The sequence below is a fragment of the Malurus melanocephalus genome, unplaced genomic scaffold (assembly GCF_030028575.1).
Source record: "Malurus melanocephalus ecotype Western Australia unplaced genomic scaffold, MMel_1.1 scaffold_205, whole genome shotgun sequence".
In the NCBI taxonomy this organism is placed as follows: Eukaryota; Metazoa; Chordata; class Aves; order Passeriformes; family Maluridae; genus Malurus; species Malurus melanocephalus.
In genome coordinates, this window is record NW_026623437.1 from 577,540 (window position 1) to 590,001 (window position 12,462).

At 46.3% G+C, this 12,462-nt stretch overlaps 1 protein-coding gene across 1 annotated transcript in view; it reads right to left on the reverse strand.

Annotated features, from left to right (window-relative positions):
• Window positions 1-865: 865 nt before the first annotated feature.
• COL23A1 (collagen type XXIII alpha 1 chain) overlaps window positions 866-12,462 on the reverse strand; it is a gene marked incomplete at its 5' end in the record, with an annotated part of 168,830 nt that continues 157,233 nt past the window's right edge. The window contains 14 exons of the mRNA XM_057373721.1: window positions 866-1,120; window positions 4,973-5,059; window positions 5,653-5,706; window positions 6,191-6,217; window positions 6,440-6,493; window positions 6,580-6,651; window positions 7,066-7,092; window positions 7,941-7,982; window positions 8,303-8,374; window positions 8,722-8,811; window positions 9,287-9,331; window positions 10,036-10,089; window positions 11,295-11,372; window positions 11,833-11,877. Of these exons, the coding sequence (XP_057229704.1) occupies window positions 1,067-1,120; window positions 4,973-5,059; window positions 5,653-5,706; window positions 6,191-6,217; window positions 6,440-6,493; window positions 6,580-6,651; window positions 7,066-7,092; window positions 7,941-7,982; window positions 8,303-8,374; window positions 8,722-8,811; window positions 9,287-9,331; window positions 10,036-10,089; window positions 11,295-11,372; window positions 11,833-11,877 (801 nt within the window). The remainder of the gene's footprint in view (window positions 1,121-4,972; window positions 5,060-5,652; window positions 5,707-6,190; window positions 6,218-6,439; window positions 6,494-6,579; window positions 6,652-7,065; window positions 7,093-7,940; window positions 7,983-8,302; window positions 8,375-8,721; window positions 8,812-9,286; window positions 9,332-10,035; window positions 10,090-11,294; window positions 11,373-11,832; window positions 11,878-12,462) is intronic.

The window sequence follows — 12,462 nt, forward strand, 5'->3', positions numbered from 1 at the left end:
CCAAGTCCATAAATGTCAGAATCCAGTATAAAAAAAGGTCAATATATTACTGTCAAAAGTTTTTTTTTTCCTTTTTTTATACAAAAATTAAAAAGATCAAAATATATCACATTATTTACATATTGTGCTTCATGCTTAGAGATCACTGAAAAAGAACACACAGACAAACATTTKAATCAGAGAAATGCTCCATTCATTATACTTACTAACCTTATTGTTAATATWTACAAGGATTGGCATTCAGATTTCTTTTAATATTAGTGATTCATGCAAACAAATTACACAGAATTAAAACCTTTGATGTACTAAGGAAGTGCTCATATTCTAACAGGGTTTGCAGTCAGTGACATGCTGTTAACTCCAATGTGTCCACATGCCACGTGTTTACAGCTGGGTCAGTAATTCCACTCAGCTTCAGTGTCATCATACCCTTTTTGGAGAATGAGGATTCTCCTACCAGTCTGGATCAAATCCTCACCTTACAGGGGAGTGTGTCTCTCCTCATTCTCCCAGGCTGCCAACAGCAATTCCACCCCCTGGCTGCTCTGGTGCATGAGATGCTACAAATTACCTGAGCACCTGCACCCAGGCAACTGATTCTAGTACTGAAGCAGTGCAGTGGTTGTGGGTTATAATTACAATGGCAGAAGTCTTTTTTTGGAAAATAAATGTTTAGAACGCTGCAACAAAGAGACAACCCACTGTTAACTTCTCAGCTGGATGGTATGGGCCGAGTAAGTCACACAAGCATGGGGTGCAGCCTTTCCGTGGGTGGTTCCTAAGCTGCCTTGGCCATAATAAAAGCTGAGCAAGCCTGTAAAAAGGCATTCTGCTGTCAGTGCTACAATGACAGCATAAAATTTTTCATGCTTAGCAAATTTTTGGTGTTCTCAGCACCAGTCTGGAGCTGGGAGGAACAAGACCTGAAGCTGCTGGAATCCTGCTCTCCCATAATAATGTCATGTCTGCCAGGCCTAGAGTTGTTGCTTAAAGCCTGTGCAGCAGTGCAAACAATCACCGTGCAGGGAGCAAAATTACTCAGGACCTGTGCAAGGATATGCAATTATTAATGGTACTGTACCTTATGCCAACATCCTGCTACTGGCAGTCCGTCTGGTCCCTGCAAAATTGAAATTACAGATTCAGGTTTCCTGACAGTGTCAGACCCAAAAACCTGAAGCTCACTCATCACGATGGAAGATTTAGCAGCACTGTTAATTACCATGCAAAACCCATTTACTGTATATGTGCAAAAATGAATATGCAGGCAATGTAATCCATGTGTCATGCACAACATAAAATTAAATACACCTCAGGGTAAAAAAAAAAAAAAAACAACCAAGAAAAAACAGAAATCTACACTTTTTTTTTCCTTTAAACAAAGAAGAAGATGTGTACAAATAAAAAGATTTGAAACCACTCAGTTGAAATCACCACAGTTCATTAACTTCATAATCTGCTTTATAAGGTAATGTTTTTTGCAATCAGACATATATATATGGAAAGCATGATGTGGAAATGTATTTTTTGTTAAAATGTGCTTTTCTGTTCGGGGGAGGTGGTGTAGGTATTTTTTTTCTTAGATGGTATCCTAATTGTGTTACATTTGATCCTGCAGTACTAAGTTTCTTTAAGAAATCCTGAGTTGCTGAACTGAGAATAGGATGAGTTATGTACTATGCAAAGGGAGTGAAAATATTTGTCTTGTTCTGCTGGAGATACAAGAAACATACAGAAATCAGAAAGCCAGAAGAGCTCTCACTGACCAGGAGGAGAACACTGGGAAGAAAGGAGCCCCTTAGAAGAGGAACGAGCTGTATATGACCAGCTCTCTCAAGAAACTTTACAAGAAATAGCTGACTTCAGCTGCCTTTTCTGATGCTGGATTTTTTTAAGGCTCTTGGATCTCCGATTACATGAATTTCTGCATGTAGAGCCACAGAGAGCACACAGGCACTGACCCTTCCCTCAGAGCCACCTCCAGACTCACTAGAGGTGGGAAGATGTGTACACAGCAGAGAGAACTGCTAGTGCAAATACAGGTCAAAATGCAATTTTACATTTTTTACTGTAAATGTCAGTCATCACATTTTTTGTATTCTGTATTGATTTTATATGTAAAATAGCCTATGCCCAATAAAACAGATGCAGTGAAGTAAGGTAACACTCTCCAGCTACTCACAGYGTAAGAAGTCATGTTTTCTTGTAACCTTAGTTAGAAAACACACATTTTTCTGCAGACACAGTCAATATTTTGGTCTGTAACTATTACAAAAAAAGGTAAAACTTGYACATTTGCCAGAGTTGTCCAGGGTTGATGGGTACAGGGGCCAAGGTRCAGAGCTGTTGTTTGATCTAAAACTTCCTGACCTGCTGTTACAGTGCACCCTAACACTGATGGTCACAGGGTTATTTCTGCCCTGGGGTTTTTCTCCTTGTGCACTCAGAATACTTTTTTTGGCTATCATAAAACTCCACCCCTTTCTACCATGTTTCACCTGAGTGATTCCAAAATGACTCCTTGTGGTCTGTGTGTGAGGCTTGTCCTGATGCCCCTGGACTGAAAGCCCAGCAAGCCTCTTCTGCACCCTGGGCTGCAGAACAAAGTCAATGTTCCAACCAACCTGCTACTAACCAGGAAGATGCATGAGTGCTTTACCAACTGGTCATGTTGTAGTTTATTGSAGAAATCACCTACTGCAGTTTACAATGCCTTCAGCAGAGTTGGGCCCTGTGTTTTCTGTATAGTTAAGATGGGAGATGCTTGGAAAATAGAACATCTCTGGAGAGTAAATAYGAAGAGTTGGAGCAGGCCTGCTGTTAGGAATTGGTTTCTTGGACACATCTGAAAGTAATTTAACTTTTTGAAAGAGAAACAGCTTACTGCCCTTTTGTTTCTCCGAGGACAACTGCAAATCATCTAACACGCAGCATTTTCTATGGTTAAAAAAATGGAAATRAAACAATGACCTCTCTTAGCTAGTCATGCAGAGCCCTTTTGGGGAGCAGAGCATGAACCTTCCTGCATAACCACTGAGCCCAACCTGAGCTTTGCAGAGCTCTGTGCTGGCACAGCAAAACCCTTTGATGCCCAGAGTGCCAGTGKCCCTGCTCTGCAGGACTGGCTGCTCATTTGGGGAAAGCTTCTCAAATCCCATCTGGGAATGGGACTCCGAGGGCTGCAGCAGCACAGGCACCAGGGCAACCAAACTGAGCCATAGGTACTGAGAAATCATAACTAATTTTGAACATCTGTCAACATGAAGGGACTGGCATCCCCTGCGTGATCTCCCATGCTTTACACTCCTTATCTGAAATCTTTTTAACCGGGAAGAAGGCACAACACATTGGCATCCTTCCCTGAGTGCCAGAGTGAAACATCTTGTTCCAGCTCTGCTGCCTTGTGTCCTTCCTCTCCCTGCAGGGGTTTGCTCCTCGGGACAGGGCTTGGCCACAGCAGGAACACACACAAACCATGCAAGAAAGACAGAGCAGATACTGTACCAAAGGGCAGGGCACGCTCACCCCATCCAGGCCTGGCAAACCTGGGTCCCTTTTGCTGCCTGCAATGCTATGATCTCCCTGTTTGGAAAAATAACTGCTTGATGAGAATGATAAAGGACACAGGAGTTACACAGACAGACATCCATGATTCAGCAGTGGAGGAGGAGGACAGGTCTGGAGCTTCACAGCTCCTTTTGTGATGACCCAGCAAGTCAGCAGAGTGGTTTTATGGTAGGGAATTCACAGACATGCAGAGTCTGTCATCTGGGAAAGATCTTCTGTACACAAACCAGAGATTCAACATTTGTAAAAGCACAGTTAAAGAGATAAGGGGTAAATCACCCAACATGTCAAAAGAGGAAAAAATTAATTGTAGTTCACATTAAAACTCCAGGCAAAATAAAGCAAAATGGCTAAAGGAGCTTTTTGCTGATACAGTGGAGTTACACRATAGCTTTGGCTGCCAAAGCTGTGCTCTAGAGGGTGACGAAAAGTCACACGTTTAGAGAAGAAATGGGCTTTTGAATCATGTTGGAGCAAGCACCTGCACTATTATGAGCCTCTGAAACAAGGTCTAAACAGTTATATTTAAGTAGTTTCAGTTCAATATTTGATACTTTTCAACCTGTAGCTTGAAAGCTCTTCAGAGAAAGGATCTCTCTAGTTTTGGTTATTGTATGAAAAGTAAAAAGGAGGTGAATTTTACCAGGTCAAATAACTTCTTATAAACCTGCCCAGATTTTTCTTTCTGGGTTCTCTCTAATGAATGAGGTATTGTGGAAATGGACTTGGGAGATGCAGCATCCCCAGGCCCAAATGCCCCGAAGGTTTCCTGGAAAGCTGGTTAGGGTAGTGCTGCAGGGCCTGGGATGGGTCTGASAAGGGAGAAGGGAGCTCTGAGCTAYAGGCAGAGAAAACAGAGGAGGTCTCTTCTCCCAGAGACATTTCCTGGCAGCCTGGGGAGCTCCAGCTCATCCATCACTTATCTTTGGCAGAACTGAGATGCTATCAGCTCCAGCACGCTTCCCCAGGCTCATCCCTCGCTCGGTTTGCAGGGATGAAGGAATGGAACTGAACTTGTTTTCAGAACACCTCCCACCCACTGCACCCAGTTACTCCCTGATTTCAAACCCACTCAGAGGCCAGGCCGACAGCTTCACACTGTCTGCTGAAGAGCTCTACCGAGGTCCATTCCTGACTACAATAARAAGGTCTTTACACAAAGATGCTTTRKTTTTACTGCTGTGGCTTGCTCCCATCTGGCCAGTGAGGAGCCCTTACAGTGTGCAGTGAACTTCCAGCAGTGCAGATAAACCAGTATGAAAAGTGAGAAAACAATAACCATCTGCTCTGATTTACTGCAAATAGAGAGCTCCCAAATCCTCCCTGCTTTTCCCTGGCTACAGAGCTTGGGCTCCTTTTCAGCCCCAGCAATCCGTGCTCAGGATGAGTGAAATGAAAGACGTACCACGGGACAAGGCTGATCCAGTCCRGGAGGGCCTGGTTCCCCCTTCTGTCCTTTGGCCCCTTTTCTCCCTGGTATTCCTCGTTCACCCTGTCAGCACAACAGGAAAACATCAGGAATGAGGGGAAGAAACAACTTTGCTTTATGCCTCAGCACTTGCAGAATCCCAGTCCTCACCCACATTAGGGACATTTGCACCAGTGTGACCTCAGCTGAGTAACAAAATCACTGAAAATGTCAGTTAAAGCTGGGGTGGAAATACTGTGACAGATAATTTTATAATGGATTGACTGAATGAGCAGTTTCTGCTGGAATCCAGGTTGGTGTCTGACAGCATGTGGAGCCCTGTGCTCAGCTGGGYTCCTGGCTCCAGCTGGGCATCCCTTTGTTTAAGGATCCCTCTAACAAAACCTTTGACTTGGATCCATTTCCAAGGTCTATAAACCAGGCAATTCTTTGCAACCTGGAGCTGTCAGGCTGCTCCATTTCCCCACAATGGCTGTGTTGGAATGAGGGCAGGCTTGTGAAAAGCCCTTCCAAGTGGGTGGGAATGAATTGCCTGTCCTGCCCTGCTCTGGGACTGTGCAAGTCCTTGGGCTACAGAGAAGCATTTCAGCACTGCCTGCCAAAAAGAGCAGCCTGTCCTGCCCCCATGGGCATAAATACAGCCATAACCCACTCACCTTCTCGCCTCTTTCACTTCTCTCTCCTTTCTCTCCTCTGAGACCCGGGAAACCCTGTCACCACAATTTTTAGGTGGGAAGAAGGGGAAAAAAAAGTTTTGTAAGTTTGTCATGTCAACGTCCTGACATCTCAGTTCAACATGAGCCAGTTCCAGCCATCAGCCCACCCTGCCATGGTGAAGAATGACAGTTTCTTCCTCTTGATTTGGTATGTCAGCAATTTCTTGGGAAAACTGGAGTGCTTCACCACACCCCACTAATGTTACAGTTATTAGAAATTTTCATTTCACTGAATCCAATATTCTCAATTGGAAAGGGAAGCCCTGGCAGCACTTTTAGGTGAGCAGTTCCACTGTACAGTGGAAGCAGCCCAGCAACTGGCCTAAATCCAGCTCTTTCCTACAGCAATCATTCCATGGGCATTGTGTTTAAGGGAGAGCAGTCTAYACAGTGTTAGCTACATATTTTCCCAACGATCTCAAGTTACATGTGTGTTATTTGTGTTTCTTCATGAATAATTAATAGTTTCCATACTCACATCCAATCCTGGCTCCCCTGGCTTTCCCTGCAGATGTAAAAATAAAAATTGAAGCCGTGCTGTGTTGAGTTTGGTGTTGCAGACAAACTGAGATCCCGTTGGTTTATCATGGCAGTGAGAGCACAGGCTCATCCAGGAGYGCCTGGGGCTTGGGGCTGCTCCTTTGCCACCCACCAGGGCAGGATTTTACAGCCCCTGGTTTAGGATGACACCCCAGGGTCCCTGCTCCCCTCCCATTCCCATCGTTACCTTCTCTCCCTTGGTGCCGGGTAAACCAATGAGCCCTGGAGCACCCGGGAGACCCTGAAATTAAAACAAGGCATTGGGATTGCTGCTGTGACACAGACTTCTGTCAACAGTCAGAAAGGAGGTTTGGGAAAACAACTCACAGCTGGTCCAGTGTCACCGTGGTCCCCCTTCTCTCCAGTGTCACCTTTTTCTCCCTTTGCACCATCCAGACCCTGTGAGAATGAAGGGATCAGCCAAGGAGCCCTGGCAGCCACCCCAGTGCAGCCACCCCAAACACCCACCCCTTCCACCCCTTCTCTGGGCTGCTCATCCCACTCTGCTGGGGATGCTTTGCTCTTGACCACATCATGGAAGAAAACAGCTGAAAAGGTTTAAGTCTCTTGGTTTGGAAACCCTGACTCTCACCAGCTCTCAGGATTCTGCTGGAGGAGGGGTTTAGATTTTAAATGTTTGGAAGGAGAAATGGCTTGTTTTCTAAAATGCCAACTGCTGAACAGTGTAACCAAGGGATGTGTTGTGACAACAGTGACAAAAATCTTGKTCTCCAGAGCTGACAGGCCTTTGTGAGCCTGTAAATAATGCACTGGCAGCTGGGAATCTGGGTGACATTTAATTTATTGACTTACTTTAGGCCCCTGGATTCCTGGAGGACCCTGTGGGAAAGACAGTGGTGCTTTTGAGAAAAACAGAATTAAAAACACACCTTAAACTTTCCTTCCCAAACCATTTCTTGCTCAAATTATGGGMTGACAATGGCCAAATATTTCTCTTCAAGGCAGGTGGCAGTTTGTTTAGTTCTCAAATATCAAATGAGGGGGCAGGGGAATTGAAAATGAGCACTCTGTGTAACACAGGACAATAAAGCTCTGCAACAAAAGCTTTGGGGAGTGAGAGTCCCAAAAAGCTTTGCTGCAGAAGGTGACAGGAAGCTCTGGGGGTGGCATTGTGCCACCACAGCCCTCCACACCTGGGCAGGGCTGGGACACCTCCCAGGCTGTGAATGCCASCTGCTTTTGAGGCATGGTCTCTCGAGGTGAATCTTGGTCCCATTAGGGGCAATCCCAGACTTCCCAATGTCCTACAGCTCCTTTTGGAGCATTGAAGGCACCAAACCCCTTCAATTTCTGCATCAAAATATTCATTATCACCTGCATCCTCTCCCAGTGCAGCTGATGGCAGAAAATTTAATGATTTGAGTAAGTTTAGGGGGAATACAGGCACAGTCATTGTGGGGAACAAAYTTTCCCACCCCACAAGATTTTATCTTTTCTCCATCCCAAGGAACAACTTGCTTTTTTGCAAAATGAGCCGCAAACTCTGATGTACCCTCCTAAACTGCGTGCTTTTATCTCTCCACGGACACATCACAACGCTGTAGCTATTCTCTGATTTCTTCCCCAGATTCAAGACAGCCCACAATGATTAAACAGAACAAACCACCCTTGTCCTTATCTAATCCCATACAGTAACAAATCTGCAGGAATGMCTTCCAGAGTCCTACCATAGGGCCAGGTAATCCGGGGGGTCCAGGCTCAGGTATGATCTGCAGGAGGGAATTAAACAGCAGGTTAAAAAGAGAGAAAGGTTCAGGAGTGGAAACCTCACCAAGCCCAGAATCATAATTTAATGCCCAATTAATTACAGAATTCGGTATCTTAACCATTAATACAAAATCTAACTTTGTAGCACCAAATGTGCAAACTGCTCTTCCTTAATGAATAAACACATTTAGACACTTCTGAAAGTTCTTGTTGATAACATTGGGATTTTCCTGATGGATATGGGACTGGTGGGTCCATCCTGCACCCCCAACTTTGCCTGACCCTGCTTCATGGAAGAGGCTTTATGTTGCCAAGATCTTACATGATTATTCTGCAGACAGGGTGACCCAGTGTCTCCTTTTTCCCCTTTGTCTCCTCTTGGCCCWTCTGCTCCCTGAAAGGTAAAAATATAATGCTGATGTGCTGCATCTTCCAGRAAAGCAAAAAYGTGAGAAAAATTMATTTGTCTCCCTCTAARCACCATCCTTGGCACAAGCAAAGCTCATGTCCATCTCCAGGGGACTTTGAAGAAATATTTTCTACTCCCTCCTACATTCTGGATGAGCTGATTAGAAATGGAAATTCAAAGCTCCCTCATCCACCAGCTCCAGAGTAAGGTGGTGTGGAGAGGTCTTTGCTCAAATCAGCCAACCCATCCCCATGCTGAGCATTTGCAGGAATCAGTGCAATTAAAGAAAATTAAAGAGCTGAGAGATGCACAGRGCAGACACAGGGACGTACCGGGGGACCTGCTGAGCCCATTTCTCCTGTTTCTCCTTTCGGCCCCGTGATGCCCACATTGCCCTGGTCACCCTTTGCTCCTTTGGGACCCTGCAGGTTGACAGAAAACAACGTGTTTAGGAGAAAACTGTTAAAAAAACCACCCCACAACAGCCACTCCTGCCTTTGTGCTGTTTCCCCCCACACCGCAGCGTGAGCTCACGAGAACATGTTTTAACGTTCAAACTCGCAGATGCCAATTTTGAGGGCGCAGCAGAATTTGGCCGGGCTGCAGGAGGGATTGCAGCCATTTGGGGTTGGGAAGGTTTACAAAAAAAACTTGAGCCAGCATCTGATGAGCTGCTTGTGAAAGGAACCCGGCAAACRCGGCCACGAGCAGCATCGGCACGCTCAGAGCAGAGAGGGGCTGCAGGCAAAGGGCCATCAGCTCAGGGAGACAGAGCTGACATTGCAGGGCAGGGCTGGCTCCTGGCAGGCTGGATCTGCTTTTCACAGACACACAGCACCCTTCCTTTTCATTTGGCTCCTGGCAAGGTCTCTCCCGATCCAGCCATGCCCCGCTCACCTTTTCGCCGTCCATTCCAGGCGCACCTGGCMAGCCCTGCTCTCCCTGGAGGGACACAAAGAAAGGGGAGCCCGTGGTAAATTAAATCAGGAATTCATCTCTTGGCAACATTTTGCAAAGAGATGAGTTTTTCCCGCACAGCTGTTGTGGTTATGGGTTTGCCCTGCCAGGCAGGGAGGTGTCAGTGATGCACCAGCAGCACCAGCTGATCCAAATATTGACAGAGGCCTCAAAAGGCACCRAAATCCTGTGCCATCCCATCTCTTTCAAGAGGCACTTCTCTGCAAAYTACATTGTTTTTAAGACAGTGCAGCTGGCTGGAGGTTACAGACTAAAGCAGAGGACAACAAGCAGGTSCTGGGACAGTAAAGAGCACATGGGGAGGGTGGGAATGAGGGGGCTCAGCACAGCCATGGGACTGCCAGCCCCTCTCAGCACTGCTTCTCCCAMTTCTGCTCCTGCCACAGGCAATGACGTGGCCTCAAAATGGCTGGGGTTTAATCTGTTAGCTGTAGGACTGGGAGGGGATCAATTCCTGGGACAGCATCCTCTGGAAGGAGGACAGAGACAGGTCAACAAAGCTTTGGCTTTTGTGTGAAAGCCTCATTCTTTTCAGCCAGAGAAAGGGTAAAATRGCACACACAACCTCCAATTCCTCAGCAGGCAGCTGCAATTGCCTTACTTTGGCTTGGGAGACTCTACATAGAAGGCTACTAATGGTGGTGTCACTTGGCAGAGGGCAGGCTCACCTTGGGTCCTGGAGTGCCTTGGGGGCCTGGTGGCCCTTGGGGACCYGGGGGACCCTGAAACACAGCAAACAAAACAGGCTTGATCATGGCTACCATGAACATGGCACGGTGTCCTCGTGCTGTGGGGCTGARCAGCTCCAGCCACATCTGCAGGAGATACTCAGGTGAGGGAATTGCCCAAATTGTCCAAAAAAGCTCAACAGACACAGAGTGACCCGGGGCCTTTTGTTCGTGCAAAAGAAAACACCAAGGGAGAGAGTCAGATTTACAGCTGCAAAGACCTGGGTTAAGAGGCAAAATGCCCTTAGCTGGAGCTGTGACCCCAAATCTGGTGGGCTCTTTTTGCATCCTGCCTGCTCCAGCATTCCATCCTGCTGAAAACAGTGTCAGCCAGAAGGTGCAGTCAAAGAGRGGAAAACAAAGGAGTTTGTGCGAGCACTAACAACAAGAAAACCTTGCACACTTAAGTCATTTTTCCTGGGCACTGCTGGATGAAAAGACCACAAACCACTTTGAGATGAACGAATATTTTCYGATTTGCAAATTATTCAAAGCAGCAAAATTTGTGGGCTCTCTAAGATGGAAGCCAAACCAGTATCATATCCTCAAGCACCTTTTTCCACGGCTGCACATTCAAATGCTGTTACTTTTAGTCATACTGGAAGCCTTTCCAGAGCCTTGTCCATGAGACAGATCAGTGCACAAACACTGCAAACAGCGATTAAGCAGGAAAACTGCAGTTAGTGGGGTTCAGTGATGTGCTCCTGAGCAATCTCTGCATGCAGAACATGGGACAGGGTCTGGGTCCAGAAATGAAGCCTGATGTTTGCTGGAGCCTCTCCAACCATTTCACTCCACAAGCCCCACTCCCAAATCTCCACGCCATGCAGAGACCTGGCAAACAGAAATTACCACCACTTTGTGTATCCCTGCAGCCTGTTAAAAAACAATTAGGATAGTTCTCAAATATGTCTGAAATGAAGTATTTAGCAGCCTAATGAAAAGGCCAGGGCACTGTTCAGTGGGGCAGGGTGCCATTCCCCTTTCTCCCACATCCCGCCTGCTGCTACACCCCAAATACCCTCAGCCCCGATGCAAAAAGCTCTTCCCTCCCAGCCAGCCCTGTGCCAAGAGAGAAATCTCAGGAGGATATACAGGATGAGGGTGAGCACATTGTCACAGTGTCACTGTGATCCTGGCAGGTTTTCAGTCCTTTGCCACGAGCTGCAGGACTGGGCACAGCCTTGGTGTGGATTTACCTTGAGCGCATCCAGGATCCGCCCGTCGTAGTCGATCACCACCGTGTCCCCTTGCTCCCCTTTCAGCCCAGGGGGACCCTGCAGCCAGGGATGAATCCTCTTTAATGTTACAGCACTGAGAGGGGKGAAAGCCAAGGCCTGACACGCAGCRTTTGGGGGTTATCACCTTACRAACACCATGGGTTTAACCGGCCCTTGGTCTGACAGCTGGCACTGTCAAACCTCAAAAGGCCATCACTCTGTGTAATGGAGAAGTGCACAGAGATCCTCACTTGATTACCCCTATTCCCAGCTTCCCTCTTGTGAAAGAAGGGGTCACAGCATGGTTATGTGGATAAGAAAATTGGACTTGRCTGATTTCCCATGTCAGCATTCAGTACCTGCATAATCATTTGTTTAAATGTGCACCGTCTCTATTTTCTCACACTGAACTGRTCCTGAAGAGACTCATCCACATACTAAGCAAAAAGAGGTGATGGGGAATAGCTCAAGCAGAGCCAAATACACAACTCCAAACTRAAATCCTGAACATCCATACCCGGGGTCCAATGGAGCCAATTCCTCCTTTGTCACCAGGTTCACCCTGAAAATAAAAAAATCACATTTTTGGTTCAAGAGACCAAAGAAAATAAAGAATATTTATTTTAAAAATACTATGTTCACCTATAAAGATATGGTTTAGATTAAGAAAAAGTATGACACCAACAAGGGACTGCTTCTTCTAGCAGAAAATAGATTCGACCTGAGAGCAARTGTTATTTTGTGATGAAGAATGTTGGTTAACAACAAGAGAAGTAGGAGAAGGTTTCATTGCAGGGKGAGTGGAGTGGCCAGCTCAGGGCTGAGCTCCCTGCATGGGCTGTGCTGCTCCCCAGCTCCTCTCCCTGCTCTGAGCGTGCTGAGCTCCAGCCCTTTGTGCTGCTTCCACATGGCTCCCTTTGCTTTAGGCTGAGTTCTGCATGTGGAACGTTTCAGCCGAGACATTTAAACCATTTTCAAGGGTGAGCTTAAGGAAAAGGTCTGTGCCAAATTGTTCCTTTTTTCCTTCTCTCTTTTGTTTTTTCCCCTTCCTCTTCTTTTCATAATTTTTCTTTTTGAAAGTTGGAGAGCTTTAMAAAACCACATTACTCTCAGGGCAGTGACCTGAAATTTGGTTCAGGATTCAAAA